Raw genomic sequence first — 21,785 nt, 5'->3', positions numbered from 1 at the left:
GGCACCAGAGGACCCAGCCTCCCTGCGCCCTGGGCTATGGCACCAGAGGACCCAGCCCCTCGCATCCTGGACTAAGGAACCAGAGGACCCAGCCCCCTCGCATCCTGGACTAAGGCACAGTAGGACCCCGCAGCATCGTGTACTCCTGCACAGGAGGACCCTCGCAGGGCTGTGCCCTGGACTGAGCTACTGAAGGAGCCTCACCCCTGCCTCATCCTGGACTAAGGCACTGGAGAACTCTTGCTCCGCAGAGCCGCGGACCCTTGCAGGAGAGAACCTCCGCCCAGCTGTGGCCTGGACTGTGGCACAGTAGGGCCCACACTGCGCCATGGACTTCTGTACTGGAGGAAGAGTAGTAATAAATGTCCAGGTTTACAAGTTGAAAAGTAGCAATCAATGTGTTACAATGGACGGATTTGATGTAAAATTACAAATGCTGAAAACATTGTGTGTAATTGCCTAACCAGATCAATTACACAAGACAAAGAAATAAAAGAAATCCATATAGGGAAGGAAGAGGTAAGATTGTTTCTGTTTTCTGAAAATATAATCTTCAGATACAGAAAATCTTTTTTTATTATTAATGTTCTGTTTACTTGTTTTTATAATATTTTATAAATAAACTTTATTCATATAAAACAGGCCAAACATCTGACATTCAAAAATGGCTACTGTTATAAAATCAGAAACATAGAGTGTTGGGAATATTGAAATTTCTAAATCTTTATGAATAACACAATCACTTATGTTATATCCACAAAGAACAGAAAAGAGGCAAGCTTGAAAATGTGAGGATAGAAAGGTGTCACAGTGATGTGTTTTTAGAAACAGTACCTTCACCTCTAAGCACCTTTCAGGTAGGTGATAGCTAGCTCATAGGCACCAGAAATTCATAACAGAAATTAAATTACCCAAAAGGCACAGAAGAAAATGTTAACACAAGTATAAAAGTAATTTTATGTAAGATTAAAACCTATTTTAAAATGCTTCCAAATATATAAAACTATAGACAAATCCATTACACATTCAGCTTAAGTTTACCATTAAAAAGTGCACACATGATACTCTAACTGTAAATACATGCCACTGTTTATAATGTAGCATTTACCACCACAGCACCCAAAGATATTAACAGAAACCAACTCCCTACTAAAATCTAGGGAAAGGTTTTACAGCTAGTGAAATAATTTATTGCAGACCGTATTTATTATAAAGAAACTGTTGGCTCATTCTACTGTATCCACACTCACTCACAATCTTAGGGGGAAATACAATAAATCCACTTTCTTCTCCTAAAATGATATTTAGCACATTTGGCAAGGAGGAGTAGTCCCTTTACTCCTTCTTCTTATCTTTTTTTCTTTTTCTTTTTCTTTTTTTTTTTTTTGAGAATAAACCACTTTCACAAAACTAAGACTCAAACTTTTTCAAAGCTCAGCTTGATTTGCTGGAACTACACAGAGACATGCTTGATCACACAACAGCAACTGTACATCCTCCCACGTCTGGAATACAGAATTGATGGAGGACACTTACTTGCTTAAAATATATTTGATTATTCTGCATTTATGATAAAAATATCATCCAGGGATCATATTCAAGAGGGTAAATTTAGCATTACATGTTTCTAGAACATATAATATGTAATGCCATGCCAAACCAACAACAAACAACATAAAGCACTGAAACTGAAGAACCACTTAAAATTTAGAATTAGGAAATTTCAATCTATAATTGTCAAACAATAAATGAGTTATAATATTTTTGTAATAAGAAAAATATCACCTAAAGTGGAAAGCCAGCATTTAGTTGGGGACTATGAGATACTACATCCTTGGTCTGGCTGGCCACCATTTTAAACACCACCACAGATCTCAAGGCATGAGACCACTCACCAACAAAATCTATCCCTGCTATTGCACCTAGTGTCATCTCAATATGTGGCAGACAGCAAATGTTCTAACTTAATCTGATAGATGCTACTTTAGCATATAAAAGAGCTTGCTAAGTCCCTATTACCTGTAGCAGTCTATCAACTAAATATTTAAGAAGTCATTTCATAGGCAAGGTTTATGAATGACTTAGAAGTAAAATTAGTAATTTCTAAACCACTGTAGTGTTTTCTATGTTTTAGAGATATTCCTAACACAGTTTTCCAAGGAGCTGTGAAAACAAGTACAAACCTACATAAGTAATTTTGTCAGGGATGTTTCTGTACTAATTTGGGGGAGACTTGTGGGCCATAAATAAATGAGATACACATCCTAAAAATAATGGTAAAAATTATCAAGTACCACTTTCAGATGGTTGCTCAAGTATCAACTTGGTATGCAAGTAAGTTCACTGATTTCTTCACCTGTGATTTCATACTCAAAGTGCTACATCTTACTTAGGTACTGATAACATTTAGAAACCTTTATAATCAGCCTCTTAAAGAAAATCCAGCCTTTTCAGATGGTAAACTTGTCTTTACTAACTTTAATGCCCGTAACTATTTCGATATAACCAAACAAAAATTTTTAAAAATATATTCCTTACAGCTCCTGATTAACTTATTTTTTGATACATTTTGAGGCTAGTAACAAAATTTAGACCAGAATAGGTTTTCATATATCAAAAAAAAGGAAAGGAACACGGAGAGCACAGATGAGACGTATGGAGGCTCTATACTATAGACCCATCCTTGCTCTGTGCGGGAATCATCACAGGAATTGCGCCCATTCGACTTAGATTAGGGGCAGCTACCTTAGCAGGTGGGAGAGTCGGACTCTGAGGAGTGCGTTCAAAGTCTTCACTTGGTACTCGTTTATACTGAGTCTTGGAATATCCTTCCATGTTGGAAGGAGATATGGATCCCAGGGATGAATGATTACTGCCTATGTAGCTTCTGGCAGTGGACGTACGGCTCTTTGGAGGCGGCACATCTTCCTTGATATCGTGATGAACTTCCTTTTCATATTTTTCTTCTCTGCGCTTTTTACGACAGCAAAAGATGATAAGACCAATGAGCACTAGAGCAAGCAAAGTTCCTATAATGGCTCCTGCAATTAGTCCAGCTTTATTTGAAGGAGGGACAACGTTTACACGCAACAGGCACTGATCAGAGCCCACTCTGTTTCTGATGTACAGCTGTATGTCCCAGAGTACTCAGAAGAAGCATTTTTACAGATATAACAGATGAAGTCATTTCTGCTAACCATAAAGTGGGCATTTTCTGTGAGTCAGACAATTTTTGCCACTCATACTGTAATGGAAGTGAACCTTCTTTTGGTTCACATTTTAATTTAAAGTCACTTCCAATTTCTTCTGATCCATCAACGTAACATCTTGTACCTGAAGGCTTACCAAGAACTACCAGCTGAATCTTCCTATTTGCAACACCAGGAGCTCTTTTCACTTTGCACTGATCTGTGCCAATATCTGACAGCTGAAAATTCGTTACATTTATTGATGCATCACCAGATTTGAGATCATTACTCTTAAAATGTACTCGGCCTTTCAGATCTGGATAGTAGTCATCATAAATTTTGTCTCCAGAATATAAAATAATCACTTGATCCACCTTCTGATTATCAGCTGGTGATATCAGCCACTCGATGTCCAGTGGTCCCTGGTCTTCAGGACTAAGCGTAAATTTGCATGGCAGATAGGCAGTTTCCCCTTTGGCTTTTTCAATCATCTGCTCAGGAGTAGTGATACTCCAACCTCTGATGAAATCCGCGACTCCGCACAGGAGCACGAAGCGCAGCAGGAGCGCCATGGTGGCTGCCGTGCCGTGGCCGGCGGCTGCAGGTAGGCGGCTCTCGTTCCAGGTCCTAGGCTTCCCGCGCCTGGCGCACTCAAGGTAGAAAAAGTCTTAAAGACTCCACCAAAATAAACGGTTAAAGCTGATAAAGAAATTCAATAAAGTTAATAGTTACAAAATCAACATACAGATAGCATTATTGTTTCTATACATTAATGACAAACTATTACCTGAAAAATAAATTAATAAGGCAATTCAATTTATAATAGAATCAAAACAGATATAAAAATATATAAAAGACTTAGGAGTAAATTTAATCAAGAATGTGAAAGATTTGCACACTGAAAACTATAGCACATTGATAAAAAAATTAAAATGGCATAAATAAATGGAGAAACATCCTTTATTGATTGATTCAAAAATTAGTATTGTAAAAGTGTCAATGCTACCCAAAGCAATCTACAGATTAAATGCAACCACTATCAAATTCCCAGAAATAGAAAAATTACTGCTAAAATTTGTATGAAACCACAAAAGACCCTGACTAACCAAAGCAATCTTGAACAAAAAGAATAAAGCTGGAGGCATCAGACTACCCGATTACAAACTATATTACAAAGCTATAGTAATTAAAACAACATAGCAGTGGCATAAAAACAGACATGTAGAACAGTGCAAAGGGATATACAACCCGTAAATAAATCCGTATGTCTGTGGTCAATTGACTTTTTGATAAAATAACTAAAAAATACACAATGAAGAAAGAAAATTATTTTCAATAAATGGTGTAGAAAAAACTGACTATCCACATACAGAAGAATAAAATTTGACTTTTCTTTTGCTCTTTATACAAGCATGAAATCAAAATTAAAGACTTAAATGTAAAACTACTACAAGGAAATATACAAGAAGACTGTATGACATTGGCCTGAGCTATGATTTTCTGTAGATTATTCCAAAAGCACAGGCAACAAAAGCAAAAACACATGAATGAGATTGCATAAAACTAAAAAGCTTTTCCACAGGAAAAGAAGTGATAATAGAATGAAGAGAACCCACAAATGGGATAACATTTTTAAACCATACATCAGATAAGGGGCTCATATAATAATATATAAGTAACTCAACCTACTCAAAAATAAGAATAAAACTATGCTTATTAAAAAAAATAAGCAAAGAACCAGAATAGATATTTCATAAGGCATACAAAAGGCCAACAGGTACATGAAAAAATCATAAACATTTCTAATTATCAGAGAAATGCAAATCAAAGCCACAATGAGATATCACCTCACACATTTTACTAGGGCTATTATAAAAAAAGATGGAAGATAAGTGTTGATGCGGATGTGGAGAAAAAGAAACCCTGTGCACTGTTGGTAAGAATGGAAATTAGTACAGCCATCTTGGAAAACAGTATGAAGCTTCCTCAAGAAATTATAAATATATTTACCCTATGCTCCATCAATCCCACTTCTGGATACGTGTCCAAAGGAATTTTAATCAGTATGTCAAAAACAGACATCTGCAATTTCATGTTCATTGCAGCATTATTCATAATACCCATGAATTAGAAACAACCTAAGTGCTTATCAACTGAAGAATAGATAAAAATATGTGGAAAAATTGGAACCCTTCTACACCACTGGTGAGACTTTAAAATGTAAAGCAGTCTCGCAGTTCTTCAAATGGTTAAACATAGAGTTATCACGTGACCCAGCAATTCCACTCCTATGTGTTTACCAAAAAGAAAATAAAACAAATGCTACACAAACAGTAGTACACAAATGTTTATAGCAACACAAAGTAGAAAACAACAGAAATGTTCATCAGCTGAGGAGTGGATAAATAAAATGTGGTGTGTCCATAAAACAGAATCTTATTTAGCAAGAAAAAGTAAAAAACTGTTAATGCATGCTCCAAAATGGATGAACATTAAAAATATGTTAGGTGAAAGATGTGAGTAAAAAGTGACTATGTGTTATTATGATTCCATTTATGTGAAATGTCCAGAACAGGCAAATTCATAGTCAGAAAGTAGATGAGTGGTTGCCTAGACTAGGAGGGGTTTAAAAAAGGCTGGAGAAAATGGGGAAAGATTGCTAATGGGCACAAGTCTCTTTTAAGGAAAATAAAATGTTCTAAAATTATATTATGATGTTTATTTGTCCATCCAGTTAATATACAAAAAGAATTTGAAGTTTGTACTTTAAATGAGTGAATTACACAATGTATAAATTATATCTCAATAAAGCTGTGGAAAGTTAAAAGTATATGTAGGATGCCTACAAAAATACTACTTATCTTTATAAATGAATGAAATTCTGTCATTTGCAAAAACATGGATGAATTTAGAGGACATTATGCTAAGTAAAATAAGCCAGACACAGAAAGACAAATATCTCATAGTATCACTTATATGTGAAATCCAAAACTGTGCACTCATAGAAGTTAAGAATAGAATGGTGGTTTATCAGAGGCTGAGCAGGGTGGGGGGCAGGGGTGGAAAAAGGGGAAATATTGAATGGGATAATGTTTTAGTTAGGAGAAAGACATTCTGGTGATATGGTGCACAGCAAAGTGACTGCAGTTACTCATAATGTAGTGCATATCTTAAAAGTGCTAAAGTAGTACATTTTAAATGTTTCACCATAATGTAATAAATATCTGAGGTGAAGGATACGTTATTTAGCCTAATTAGTCCATTTCACAATATCTACATGTATCGTACCACATTGTACCCTATATATATTTATTTACCAATAAAATCAACATTTTAAAAAGTGAGGAACACAGATGTGCTAGATCTTCATCTAAAGACATTTCTGAGAAAAATGTATCTGTTTTCTTTCAGAAGAAATTTACACTTAATAGATATTATGGTAACCAAAGTAAGGCAGATAATTTTGACCATCAGCTTTTACTATGGGATAATCTCTTTTTGCTGACCTTGTAAAAGCTGTGGCATATTAACAAGTAGGAACATTTTTTTTATCATGATCAGGTAAAGGTTCTGCAAGTTTCTATTTTGAATATTTCCCCAGGAATCACAAAGTGTGAATGCCTTTTATTTCAGAGGTCTAGCCCTAAATGGTTTAGTCAATTACATCATGCATTCTGAAATAAGTACTGGTGCATTTGGGAAGGTACTATATATAATTGTGTTTTAAATTTAGCTATCATATAAATCTACTTTTCTAGTTAACAGTTTATATTTTATAGAGGCCCTCCATATATATAAGAGCTTTTCTGATAGTATATCCATTAGATTTCAAAGATAAGTAAAGGAACAATTTTGCTTTTATTATTATTATTATTATTATTTAAGGCTAGTCAAGTGAAGCAGTGGGAGTGGAGAAGGAACTGCTTTAATTTTTATATGTTGGTGTTACAGGCTATATGTGACAGGCTGTATATTTTTCTGCTGAATTTTAGAAACAAAATGAAATATTTATTTCCTACTTCATTAGATTTAGGGATGATGATTACATTGAGGGGTTGGGACTAGATTGAAGGCACCACATCATCAATCACTTGGAAACAATATTTTGCCTATGTGTTATGCTATATTCACAAAAACTTTTATTGTGGCAGGCAATATAGCTCCCTATTGAAATATGTGAAAAATGTAGAGAAAAAAAGACAATATTAGTTATCAAGGGATATTTAGGCCTGAGATGCATGATGCTAATATTCAAAACATACACTTTTTAAAAATTAGATTTAAAATGTAAATTGAAGCAGAACATTTAGAAAAAGACATAATATCTACTATAAAAGTCCTGGGTTAGAAAAGTTAAAATGCTAAATGAAAAAATAATGCTTCTTGGGTGGCTTAAAATCGAATATCAGACAAAAGATTACTCAGAAATTTTTCTAAGATTAAAAACATGTATACAGTCTCTTTGATATAAAATGAAATAAATGTCTGGATATAACTTTAACAGAATAGAATAGGGAGACATGGGCAACGAGCAGGTGTATGTAGAATAAAGTGAACATATTATAGTAATAATGAGAGGGACAGACTTGAATGATTGCTCTTGGAGACAAGGGATTTTGATGTCTAAGTTAATGACAAATCTTTTGTTTGCAAGTTTAAAAATGTAACTTAAACCTGGTGAAGGAATAAAGGGTGGTTGGAGGGATGATTCTTTGTACACTAAACTTATTTTAATGACTAATGAATTAATCATAAGTTCAAATGATTTTATGGAGGCCCTTTCTTTATTTGATATTTCTGGACTCCTTTTTTCTTTGTGTATGCTCCATTTTTACCTACTTGAACAATTTTTATCCCCAAAATTTAGGAAACTCTGTAACCAAATGTTCCAACATGATATAATCCCTGAAGGCATTTGCAGCTGGGGGAGTAGGGGAAAAGGGGTTTCTCTTTCAACAAATGCATGTTAACCTCGGTGAAAACTCAGAAGTTTAAACATGGTCCCCCTTGGGTCATGTGGCTACCCCAGGACCAATCATTGCACCAGACATAGGAGATAATCTCAAAAGCCAGGTTGGAGTCAAGGTTCTCCAGTGGAATTTCCACTTTAGAAATCAGTTTTGTCAGGCTTTGTGTTTGCATATTACAGACATGATAGCCATATAGCTATCTATTCCAGTAGAGATGAAAACCTAAGAGCATATGCCCATTCAAAGGATTTTACATGAATCTTCATAGCAGCTTTACTTGCAACAGCCAAAACCTGAAAACAGTCCAAATATCCATGGACAGGTGAATTTGTGACTTACAAACTTACTATGGTATCTGTATATAATGAAATAATACTCCCTAGTAAGAACAGAACAATTGATAGATGTAGCAACATGAATAAATCTCAAAAACAGTGATGCTGAGTGATCAGAAAGTATACATACCCTATGATTTTATGTATTTGGAAATAAAAACTCACGGATAGTGACTAGAAGTGGATCAGTGGTTGCCTGTGGATGGAATGGGGATAGGCAGGAAAAAGTGAGTAGAAAAAGCACAAGGAAACTTTGGTGGTAAAGGTAATGGATATGTTTGCTATTTTCATATGTTGTTGGTTTTGTAGAGCTACAAATGCCAAGAATTCTCAAAATGTACAATTGAAGTATGTGCAGTTTATTGCATGTAAATAAACCTTTTAAAAATTAACCGATACAAATTGACTTACATGACCAGAAAGCTCTTGAAAACCTCTCCTGTTGTCTCCCCTATTTTTATTCTTGCATGCCCTTATAGACTACGTTAACACATTTCTCATCTTACCGTTATTTTGTGTCTACATTTCACCAAGTCAATATAACTATCACCATAATTTCTTGGTTTCTCTTTAGTTCATTAGTAATTATGAGTAATGTATTGAAATGTTAAAGATATGTTCATGCATTCAGAATCCTCTGCTCTCTGATCCACATAATAGTGAATTATGCTCTCAATAATTACACAGTATTGTGCTTTTTTTTTTTTTTTTTTTTGAGATGGAGTCACACTTGGTTACCCAGGCTGAAGTGCAATGGTGCATTCTGGGCTCACCGTAACCTCCACCTCATGGGTTCAAGTGATTTTCCTGCCTCAGCCTCCTGAGTAGCTGGGATTACAGGCATCTGCCATCATCCCCGGCTAATTTTTGTATTTTTATTGGAGACAGGGTTTCACCATGTTGGCCAGGCTGGTCTTGAACCTCTGACCTCAGGTGACCTGCCTGTCTTGGCCTCCCAAAGTGCTGGGATTACAGGCATGAGCCACCACCCCCCGGCCAGAATATTGCTACTTTTGCAAATAGCTACAGTTGACCCTGATCTGGACTTTGAGTTGATCACAGCTTTGTAAAAGAGGATAGCATTGTAAAACTGCAAAATTAGATTAATAATAACATAGAATGCTTTCAGTATAAGAAATAATACTATCCTAAGCAAAAATAAATAAATAAAACTGGAGGAATTATATTATCTAACTTCATATTATACTACAGAATTACAGTAACCAAAAGAGTAGGGTACTGGCATAAAAAGAGACCCATAGATCAATGAAACACAATAGAGAACCCAGTAACAAATCTACATACCTACAGTGAACTCATTTTTGACAAAGGTGCCAAGAACATACACTGGTGGGAAATGGTGTTGAAAAAACTGGATATCCATATGCAGAAGAATGAAAACAGACTAGTATCTATCACTGAATACAAAAGTAAAATCAAAGTTGATTAAAGATGTAAAGCTAAGACCTCAAACTATAAAACTAGTACAAAAAAACTTTGGGGAAAATCTCCAGGATATTGGTCTGGGCAAAAATATCTTGAGCAATACCCCACAAGCACAGGCAACCAAAGCAAAAATGGACAAATGGATCACATTAAGTTAAAAAGCTTCTGCACAGAAAATGATACAATCAACAAAGTTAAGAGACAATCCACAGAATGAGAGAAAATATTTGCAAACTACTCATCCAACAAAGGATTAATAATCAGAATATATAAAAAGCTCAAACAACTCTTTAAGAAACAATCTAATAACCTGGTTAAAAAAAAAGGGGGCAAAAGATTTGAATAGAAATTTCTCAAAAGAAGACCTACAAATGGCAAACAGGTATAAGAAAAGGTGCTCAATATCACTGATCATCAGAGAAATGCAAATCAAAACTACAATGAGATATCATCTCACCACAGTTTATAAGACTTGTATGCAAAAGACAGGCAGTAACAAATGCTAGCAGGGATGCAGAGAAAAGGGAACACTTGTACATTGCTCCTGGGAATGTAAATTAATAAAACCACCAAGGTGAACAGTTTGGATGTTTCTCAATAAACTAAAAGTTGAGCTACCATATGATCTAGCAATCCTACTGCTGGGTCTATACCAAAAATAAAGGAAATCAGTATGTCAAATACATATCTGCACTCCCATATTTTTTGCAGCACTGTTTACAAAACTAAGATTTGGAAGAAACCTTAGTGTCCATCAACAGATGAATGGATAAAGAAAATGTGGTACATATACACAATGGAGGACTATTCAGCTGTAACAAAGAACAAGATCCAGTCATTGTCAGTAACACTGATGGAACATTATGGATCATTATATTAAGTGAAATAAGCCAGGCACAGAAAGACAAATGTTACATGTTCTTACTTATTTGTGGGATCTAAAATCAAAACAAACTCATGGACATAGAGAGTATAAGGATGGTTATCAGAGGCTGGGAAAGGTAGTTTGGGGGGGGATTTTGTTGGAAGGTGGGGATGGTTAATGGGTATAAAAATAGAGAGTTAATAAGACCTACTATTTTATAGCACCATAGGGTGACTATATCCAATAATAATTTCATTGTACATTTTGAAATAACTAAGACTGTAATTGAATTTTTTTATAACTTGAAGGATAAATGCTTGAGGGGAGGGATACCCCATTCCCCAAGATGTGCTTATTTCACATTGCATGCCTGTATCAAAACATCTCAGGGACCCCACAGATACATACACATACTATGTACCCACAACGTTTTTAAACAATCTAATACAATTTTTTAAATGGCTCTTATTTTTTGTTACCTTCAATTATTGTAAAATATATTCTATTATTTATGATTTGCCTTGTTTGAAAACAAATTTTAAAAACACTATTTAAGACCAGATAAATGGACTAGGAGTAACTTGCATAAAAATGACAGAAATTGCTGCTACTTCTTCTAATTATTGAGATGGTATTTCCATATTTGTGAAATTATCTGTGATAGAAAATTGAATTGTTTCCAACATTATTTTTCATAATTAAACATGTTATATTGCTACTTCTTTAAAAGTAGCCTTTAAAATATTACCAATCTATTTTAAAGTCTACTTGCCAAAACATTAAACTATTCTTTAAAAAAGTAATTTATTTAATTACCTAACATCCTCAAGCAATGTCCTAATTTTCTCAAGCAATTATCTGATTTTTCTCAAGCAATTGATATTAGCAAGTTGTGCTAGCTAACTGCTGAGAATCATTGTCTACATATGAGATAAATCATCTATCAATCCTTTAAAGAAGACTTTATGAGCCATAGAGATTGTAGTCCAATCTGTATCACTGACTTTAAACATTGGATAATTGACACTCCGTGTTGTCTGTAAGCCTATTTCACAGCAGCTGAGTGATGTTAATAGGTACTTCTTGGAGTGCCATTTTCCTTATAACCCTTAGATTAATTCAGATTGACTGAGTTCTGTGTCAGTGGAAATTGCCAGAATTATATCATGGTGCTTTGCATCTAGTTTCACTTTTCCAAAAGCCTACACAGATTTCAGATGTTTAGAAAATAGCTCTTGTTTTCCTTCTGGGTAATCTTTTTCATGTCACCACTCTTGTCAGCATCTGCATTGGGCAAATTTCCTAGGACCTCCCTTCTGCGTCTTTTAAAATATGAAAACAAAATCAATGTAGCGCAGCAAGCCAGGGAAAGTCTGCTTTGATTGACTTACGGCCATAGTCACCCAGCAGTTCTTTCAGATGTGGCTTCCCAGGTCAGCCACTGAGCCCACCGCTGTCCTCCTGCCTGCAGATGTGGCTCTGTGAGCCGTTTGAGGAGAAAATGGGGGACTTTGGGCTTCAGCCCGAGGAGAACACGGTGGAGATGGAGGAGCCCCTGGGCGTCCACAGGTTAACTGAAAACATGAGAGGACACAAGCACGGGACCAAGTCTGTCACTAACTTGTAAAATACTCTCACCAAGCCGACTGGGCACTTTGTCTGAGTGCCTGCCTTTGCCACCACTGTGTGCAGGAATGCCTGGGGCACGACTGGGCCATCCCAGTGTTCTTATTTCTATACATTCCGACGTTACCCCTCAGCAAAACGCCAGAGGCTGGCAGACACAGTGGAGCATCCTGCAGTAGGGATCCGAAGCCGTGGAATCTCCAAAGGACCACTTGACCGCGTCCCAGAAGCTCCAGCTCAGGCTGGACATTGCCCAGAAAGCCCACATCGTCTTTGGCAAGACCTCCAGGGTTGTGGTTTTGATTTGCATTTCTCTGATGGCCAGTGATGATTAATATTTTTTCATGTGTCTGTTGGCTGCATAAATGTCTTCTTTTGAGAAGTGTCTGTTCATATCCTTCGCCCACTTTTTGATGGGATTGTTTGATTTTTTCTTGTATATTTGTTTAAGTTCTTTGTAGATTCTGGATATTAGCCCTTTGTCAGATGGGTAGATTGCAAAATTTTTCTGCCGTTCTGTAAGTTGCCTGTTCACTCTGATGGCAGTTTCTTTTGCTGTGCAGAAGCTCTTTAGTTTAGTTAGATCCCCTTTGTCAATTTTGGCTTTTGTTGCCATTGTTTTTGGTGATTTAGACATGAAGTCCTTGCCCATGCCTATGTCCTGAATGGTATTGCCTAGGTTTTCTTCTAGGGTTTTTATGGTTTTAGGTCTAACATTTAAGTCTTTAATCCATCTTGAGAAGTTAATAATAAAAATGATAATATGGAAGAAATTTAAAAAAAACCTCCCGGAGACCAGGAACTTGGGGCGCATGGCGTGAGATCACCCCAAGCTCTGGGTGCCTTCCTGTCCTTCTGCTTCTTCCTTGGCCGCTTTAGGGGGCGCGCCTCGCTGTGGGTCTCCCTGCGGGTGGCGCGGTGGTGCTCCTGGATGTCACCTCCAGGCGCTTTTGAGACTGCGGCTGGCACCGGGCACCAGGCACCTGCGGATTGGCCTCCCCACGCCGGGTTCAGGGACCTCCAGCGCTCCGCGGTGCAGGCTGCAGACGACCTCAACGTGGAGCTGCTGCCAGCGCCACAGGCCCCAGGGGAGGCCCAGGATGCTGCTTCCCCGCCCCAAGAAGGGCAGTTTGGAGGAAAGTCTTTGGCCTGATGGAAGGCAGTGCCCATCGGGGGCGGGGCTGAGAACTAGGCTGGCGCCGCTGCCTGGTAAGTGTGGACCAAGAGGCCTACGGCCTCCAACAGGAACCAGGTGCTTCTCCAAATCCCAGACGTCCAGGAGGAACAACGGCGTCAAGCTGGCTGACACCAGGAACACCTAGAAGTCCCCGCTCCTGTCTGTCCTTCCTCACTCAGGAGCGGGGATGGCCACAGGGACACCATTCGCCCACAAACCGCTGGCGTTTGCTGCCATGGTGCGCGGAGATGCGGTCTCCGAGGAGGCCACTTTCGGCCAGGACGCTGGGATCGTATCAGCGGCAGCATCCCGCGCTGACACTCAGTATTGACTTTCCCCGGACATTGCTGGATTTTTTCCTTTTTAAAACAATTTTGCAGTGGGAGAACAAAAAAGGGCATCCTCAGGGCTTTTACAAAATTCTCCTGAACCTGTGGTTCTATGGTGTTCACCTCTGCGTTTTACTGACCACTAATGGGCCAAAGCTCCTAAGGCCTATAAGGGCCCAACCCAGCGCTTTAGACACCCCTGAGGGACATTTCGCGGCTCAGGAGGATAAAGGTCCTGCTGCGAGAAGGACATGCAGCCCCTTGGTCACCGCATCTTCCTCCATTCCAGCCTGGAAAGAGAGACCTTGCCCTCCACCTTACAGGCCTTCCTGACCTTGGGACCCACTGTAGAGGCCACGCGCATTTCCACTGCCAAAGCAATGACACAGTAGATGGAAAGAAATTCTTGGCCAGGCGCGGTGGCTCACGCCTGTAGTCCCCGCACTTTGGGAGGCCAAGGCGGGCAGATCACGAGGTCAGGAGATCGAGACCATCCTGGCTAGCAAGGTGAAACCCCGTCTGTACTAAAAACACCCAAAAGGTGGCCGGGCTTGGTGGCGGGCTCCTGTAGTCCCAGCTACTCGGGAGGCTGAGGCGGGAGAGTGGCGTGAACCCGGCAGGCGGAGCTTACAGTGAGCCGAGATTGCACCACTGCAGTCAAGCCTGGGGGACAGAGCGAGACTACGCCTCAGAAAAAAAAAAATTTGCCTTCACTATATGCGTAACTAATTTCTCTATTAGAGCCAAGAGTTGTGGGGCCCACACCGCCAGCTGACACATGAAAGTGTGGCAACGATGTGGTGGTGTCTCTGTGTGGCAGCGTGGTGGTGTGTCTGTGTGGTGGTGTCCGTGTGGCAGAGTGTCTGTGTGGTGCTATGTCCATGTGGTGGTGTGTTCATGTATCTGCATGGTGATGTCTCCGTGTGACAGTTTGTGTATCCATGTGACAGTGTCTGTGTGTCCTTGTGTCCACATGGCAGTGTCTGTGTGGTGGTGTCTGACAGTGTGGAGGTGTGTCCATGTGACAGTGTGGCGGTGTGTCTGTGTGTGGCAGTGTCCATGTGGCAGTGGGTTTGTGTGTTCGTGTGATGGTGTGTCCATGTGAGTGTAGTGATGTCTTTTGTGTGTGTCCCTGTGATAGTGTGGTGGTGTGTCCATGTGGTGATGTCTCCGTGTGTCTGTGTGTCCCTGTGATAGTGTGGTGGTGTGTCCATGTGGTGATGTCTCCGTGTCTGTGTGTCCCTGTGATAGTGTGGTGGTGTGTCCGTGTGGTGATTTCTCCGTATGTCTGTGTGTCCGTCCATGTGAATGTGCCAGTGTGTCCATGTGAAGGTGTGTCCGTGTGGTAATGTCTCCGTGTGTCTGTACATGTGAGAGTGTGGTGGTGTGTCCGTGTAACAATGTGGCGGTGTTCCCTTCCCGGCTTGCGGAGCTGGCGTCTTTCCCTCTCAACCCAGGACGCCCCAGGAGACCCCCAGCTTGGAGGGCAGGAGGTGGCTTCTGTGGAGGGAGGCGCAGGGAGCCCCAACAGCCGAGTTTGTGGGGTCCCCTGCATTGGGTGGGAGTGAGGAGAAAGGCGCCCGGGCAGCCAGAACAAGCCTGGGCCTGCCCTAAGGAGGTGACCCACTCCGGGCCTGCATTTTGGGGTGAGCACTCCAGCTCGGTCATCTTGTCCTAAGTCCTTTGTGTGCCGTGGAGATTGCTGAGTTTTGAAGAAGGGAAGATCATCTTTGTCGCGGAAAGCCTGATGTGTTTCTCTATTGCTGTCACTTTTCAGCCTCATCGCTGGTGAAACATCAAACATTGGGCACAATCTGCCAAGAAAACTCCCGGAAGAAAATGTGGGGACTGGCAGTATCCAACCAGAGGAGTCACACACACATTTCTGTTCGGTTGGAGATCGGCCGTTTTTCCCTGTGGGTGGGGGAAGCGGAGCAGCTCTGCAGCGGGAAGGAAGGTGGGTTCTGTGTGGCCAGGAAGGTCCTGGCCCGGGGTGGAGGGGCGAGAGGGGATGTGCGGCGAAAGGCTGTGCAGGGAAGCGGGCCATGTGTATCACCCCTACTGCCGGGCGCCCAGAAGGAGGACAGGTCCTGGCCTGGCGGGAGCAGAGGCGGCGGGGCTGGAGTCCCCGCACCGGGCTTGAGGGCCGGCGGAGCCGCAGGCTGTGGCCGATGGGGACTCCCGGGCACCTGGTGGGCGTCCCCATGACCAGGATACACGCCAGGCTCCGGAGGCCAGCGGAGCAGGCCAGGCGGAGCAAGCTAGGGGTGCCAGGGGAGGCTCAAGGTTCCCGCGGTGGGAGGTGGGTCCCTGGACCCTGGTCTTCTGCTGCTATCCCGCACATGGGCCGCCTTCGCTCAGGGGCGCCCCGCCAGGGTCGCCTATCTGGGACCTCAGCGCAGCTCCTAGCGGGCGGAAGGCTGAGGCAGAGGCCTTGGGGCCCATCTGGGTCTGCAGTTTCCACCACTCGTGACGCAGGGCGAGCTCAAGCTGTGTCGCCCAGGCAGGAAACCCTCCGACCTTGCCAGCTTTGGCGCCAGCCTTGGTGACTCTCTCCAGCTCAGCTTCAACACCTTTCAACAATTCTGTGTTCTCTATTATCACAAGAATTCTTTCTGTATTTCCTATCCTTTATCAAATAGGAATTTAAATATGCATATGGAGTGATATCACAGTTGAAACATTAAACAATATACAATTTCATGTGTCTTTTTTTGTTTAATGTATAATTTTCTAAAAAGTAAAATTATGACTCTACTGCAAATATAAGATAAACACATATCAACAATGTTTTTCAACTCAATAAGCGATGAGGGTTCCAGTAAATAGGTTCAAATCCTTGCAAGGAACATTAAAGGAGCTTTACAGCCAATGTTAATGCCAGATCGCTGGGTACTTACAGTACTGGTTAGTATCCAACATAGCCAGAAGCTGTCATCTTTGTCAGTTCTCTCTTCCATGGCACAGAAATAATGTGTTTTTCTACTGTACAAAATATTTATCTTTTCTACTACTTCTGCACATAAAAATATTGCTAGTCAGAAAAGACCAGGATTGCACTGAAAAAAAATCTCAGTAATATCTCTCACCTGTATTCATACTTTTCTTCCTTTATGAAATATCTTTCAACTGCATTTTCTATCTGAAGGTTTATAGAGAGAGGAAAATGAATAAAAGCATAGTAAGTGAATATTTTGATAACATTTTGCAGCTTTATTCATGTCTAACGAACATAAAACACACTTCCAATATTTAAAGTGTAAATGAGATGAATTTGATATGTACATGTGCCCATTAAACAATCACCATGAAGGGGACAATGAGCATATCCAATACTCTCAAAGCTTCCCAGTTCTCTTTTGTAATGCACACTCATACCTCTCTGGTGTGAAGTATTGAGCTTCACACATACACACAAATCTATACTGGGATATCTAATTGTTTCAGAAGCATTTGTTGAAAATGTTATGTCCATGAATGGTCTAAGAACTTTATCAAAAATTAGCTGATAGCTGATATACATGTGTATATCTATATTTGTACTACATTAAGTATTACTGTAACGTTATAAGTCCTGAATCCAGGTGCTGTTGATTCTCCAGCAGCACCTGGTTTCAAAGTAACTGTTTCCTTTCAAAGTAATTTGCCATTCTAGGTCCTCTACCCATCAATGTACATTTCAGAATTTTAGTTTCTCAATTTCTAAAATAAGAAATCCAGCTGTGATTTGATTGGAATTGTTATAGATCAATGTGGGAAGAGTAGACATCTTCACAATATTGAGATTTATGACTCATAAATTCTATTTATTTAGGTCTCATTTTAGCAATATTTTGTAGTTTTGTAGTTTTCAAATGTTTCTCTTTTTTGCTGGTTTATCTCTAAGTACATATTTTGATATTTACAATAGTATCAAAATTATGGTCATATTAATGCAAATGTTTTATTTTTTCCTCCATTAATTGGCAGGTAGTTTTAAATCATAATTTAATTGTATGATAAAACTGAATTTTGCGAGAAATGTATACATATTGTATATATACTGTTTGTCAGTTTGGCAGATTGCATTATCATATCATAATTTAAAATTGCACTAATTACCACTCAGCCTCCTCTCAAGGACAATATATCAAAATATATAGCATGTTTCAGTTTATTTAGCATCATGAAACTCTCCTATTGCACTTACTTTTGGAAACCTGGAATAATAAAATCATGTAAATATCAGTTCACAGGCGACATGAGTACATGCGACAATTTTCTAAATATCGACCTATCGCTCTTTAATTCTATGTTAATATTGTCAATTTTTTCCTCCTCTTGAAACTCTCTTATGCAGCTTATTGACTTTTGGTTCAATTCCTTCCCTGTTTTTCCCCCTAATCTACTTTCTAATATTTTACTGATGTTGTGCTCCTTTTTATCTGGACACTTTTAAAAAGCTGTGTAATTTCTCCTCTGTATTAAAATACAATTCCATATCCAAAATAAATGAGCGGAGGGACCAAACAGATGTTTGTGCAGCATGTCCATTGGCAATATTATTCACAATAATCAAAGGGAGGGAGCAGCCCATGTGAATATTGATGGATGAGTGGTTAAACAAAATGTGGTATATACGGCAACATAATAATATTCAGCCTTAAAATATATTCTCACACATGCTACAAAGTAGATGAAACTTGAAGACATGCTAAGTGAAATAAGCCAGTCAGAAAAATTCAAACACTCTATCATGCCCCTTCTATGAGTTACTTAGTGAAAGTTGTAGAGACAGAAAGTAGAATGGTGATTGCTGGGGGGAAGGAGAGGGAGAGGAATGGGAAGTTGGTGTTCAATGAGTAAAGCATTTTAGTTGGAGAAGAAGACAAGTTTTGGAGGTCTATGGTGGTGACTGTTGCACAATAGTGCAAATATACTTAATGCCACAAAACTGTGCACTTAAAGTGATTAAAAAGGTAAATTTTATGTTGTGTATATCTTTCCAGAATTATAAACCTGCCACCACAGTATAGAAATAGAATATATTATGTAGCGTTAGGTGATGATATTTTACACATTTGCACATAATTAGAATTTCAAAGCCTTAATTTCAGATAAGGTAGTCTAAGACATAACAATATTGATGTAAGAAAACCATTAGCAATGTTTATTTTCAATCAGATTTACTAAAAAATTTTATTGAACTGGTCAATTTTCTTTGCCAATATTACCGTATTCTTATTTCTAGTAATAGAGGTGTGAGAAAGCATCAAGGAAACTTAAATTGCATTCTCATACTGATGGCATACAATAATTCTGAAAACAGCAGGAGTTATGTATATCCCCCATAAGTAAAACATGAGTAACACAACACAACAAAAATTAATAGGAGACAATTCAAATAATGGTGACTTGTTATTCTTATCTAGTTAAGTACTATTCTTTTCTAACAGGAATTTGCTATTTCAAATATATTTTCTGAGATGTCTATATATTTTGAGATGACATACAAACTTGAGTCAATGACATAGAATTTTACAAATCACGCAGCTTATTCTGCGGCCATTTCTTTTGACATTTTCTCTAAACTACTAAAGAGGCATTAATGATCCATAAATTATATTACCTACATTTACAGCATTTAAAGTGTGTTCAGCATGAAATATTAGCTACAGGGTAAGCTAAATAAATTAAACATGGAATAAAGATTTATCCTTAAATATAAATTACAAGAAAACTTTGATATTAGTTTTTCACAAGTGAAGCATTCTTATAAAATGTCATAACTTTTTTGGGGAAACTCTGGGAAAAATGGAGAAACTCTGAGGGGTTTTAAGTATCTTTCCTGAAGCTACAGACTCCATAACCTGTCTTTACAGGGAACTCCTGCAGCTCAGACAGAAATGAGTGGCTGAGATTCCTGGTTGCATAGCAGAGCTTCTCATCCAAACCCTTTCCCTTTTTAGTGTCTGTGTATCAGTATAGAAGTTCTATAAACTGTAGTTACTTATTTTAATCCCAAAGCACAGTAACAACATATTTCATCCAAGGGTTGGCAGTTTCTGTGAGTGTTTTGTCTAATTCTCCAAAACTCTATCTACAGGATTCCAAAGAGCCTAAAAAGTAAAATATTTTAAAAAGGGGAAAGGGAGAAAGGGAAAGAAAATAAAATTAATAGCCCATTCTGTCACTGTTATTAAACACCAGAATACCTTTCTGTTAATCTAATTAAAATTAGTGACATCATTTAACATTTATGTCTTCAACAAAAGTTTGGAATCCTGAAAAACACATTTAATTTCCTAATAAATATATTTGAATTGAATTGAAATCCTTACATATTACTTTAAATAAAGAACACAAGATGATTTATGATGTAGAAAATTCTATCCCTCATTGTCCAAAATCTAACAGTTAAATTGAACTTGTTAAATAATATTTTTGGCCAGGCATGTGGCTTACACCTAGAATCCCAATACTTTGGGAGGCAAAGGCAGGTGGATTGCTTGAGCTCAGTAGTTGCAGACCAGGCTCGGCAACATGGTGAAACCCAATCTTTCCAAAAAAAAAAAAAAATTTAGCCAGGCGTAGTGGCTTGCCTGCCTGTAGTCCCAGCTACTCAGGAGGATGAGGTGGGAGGATCACCGGAGGCTGGGGAAGCTGGGGCTGCAGTGAGCCATGATTGTGCCACTGCACTCCAGCTTGGGCAACAGAATGAGACCCTGTCTCAAAGAAAGAAAGAAAGAAAGACAGATAAGAAAGAAAGAAAGAGAAAGAAAGAAAGAAAGGAAGGAAAGAAAGAAAGAGAAAGAAAGAAAGAAAGAAAGAAAGAAAGAAAGAAAGAAAGAAAGAAAGAAAGAAAAAGAAAGGAAGGAAGGAAAATTAATAGTTTTGCTGCCAATAATCTTTATGGAATTTTGCTTTAATGAAATAGATTTAACTAAGTAGTGACATGATCTGCTTAAGTGTATTGACCCTAGCAATCAGAGGCCTCCGTATCCCCACAATGACTTAACAGTTACATTTGACAAGCCTTGATTCTCCTAACCTACACAGAGCATAGTCAGAATTTCAGAATTCCAGCTTTCCCTATGCTATTTGGGCACATTGCTTAACTTATCTAAGACTCGGTATTTATACTCTTAAGATACTACTAATAATAATACCTAGTTTTTATGATATAATGTGCATCAAAAGCATTATACTTTCAGGCAGATGGCAATTTCCCAATAAAAATTTGCTAATGTTTTAGTACAAACAGGAAAATTGGATTATGATATTTATGACACTGTTGATTCTCCTTCTAGAAACATTTGTTTCTAAAACTTGTTTTCAAATTAAAGCACTATTTTGTATTCAGATTGAAAATACTATATGTTCAGATTTTTTAAAAAACAGTATTGCATGAATGTTTTAATTAAAATATTCCTAAATGAGCTTGAGCAAGGAGGACAGGGGAGATAAGTAAAATAAGGCTTTGTGGCATAGGAGACATTTGGTGGAAATCTTTCAGCTCAACTAAGATTTGAAAAAAAAAGAGAATTTTTATAAAAAATGTAAAGGCAGGATTTACCCTGATGAGCTTGTGGAGAAAATACAGAGTCTAACATAATTCAAGAGACTAATCAGTCAAAGTAGTTTGGAAGGAATATCTTGAAGAGAGACAACATAAAATGAAGATCAGGTATGTAGTTATTTTAATAATCTATCCATGAGATAAAAAGCATTGGGTTTTATTTTATTTGTCAAAAAGGGACAATAGTTCCAAGAACCATTCTTTGTTCAGCCTAAAGAGGTTTTTACATTTTGAACCAGCGACATATTGTGCTAAGTAGAATAATATCCAAATTTGTGTCTATATCAACAA

General features: G+C 38.6%; 1 protein-coding gene across 1 annotated transcript; it reads right to left on the bottom strand.

Annotated features, from left to right (window-relative positions):
- Nucleotides 1-707: 707 nt before the first annotated feature.
- LOC129527232 (coxsackievirus and adenovirus receptor-like) lies at nucleotides 708-17,485 on the bottom strand. The gene is given in 4 exon segments (XM_063697140.1): nucleotides 708-3,122; nucleotides 3,125-3,166; nucleotides 3,169-3,887; nucleotides 17,026-17,485. Coding segments are annotated over 3 exon segments (1,092 nt in total). The 5' UTR covers nucleotides 3,761-3,887; nucleotides 17,026-17,485; the 3' UTR covers nucleotides 708-2,664.
- Between the last annotated feature and the right edge of the window lie 4,300 nt (nucleotides 17,486-21,785).

The sequence above is a fragment of the Gorilla gorilla genome, chromosome 14 (assembly GCF_029281585.2).
Source record: "Gorilla gorilla gorilla isolate KB3781 chromosome 14, NHGRI_mGorGor1-v2.1_pri, whole genome shotgun sequence".
Classification (NCBI taxonomy): domain Eukaryota; kingdom Metazoa; phylum Chordata; class Mammalia; order Primates; family Hominidae; genus Gorilla; species Gorilla gorilla.
The sequence above is the reverse complement of the archived record's forward strand: the minus strand, read 5'-3'. Positions and strand labels throughout refer to the sequence as shown.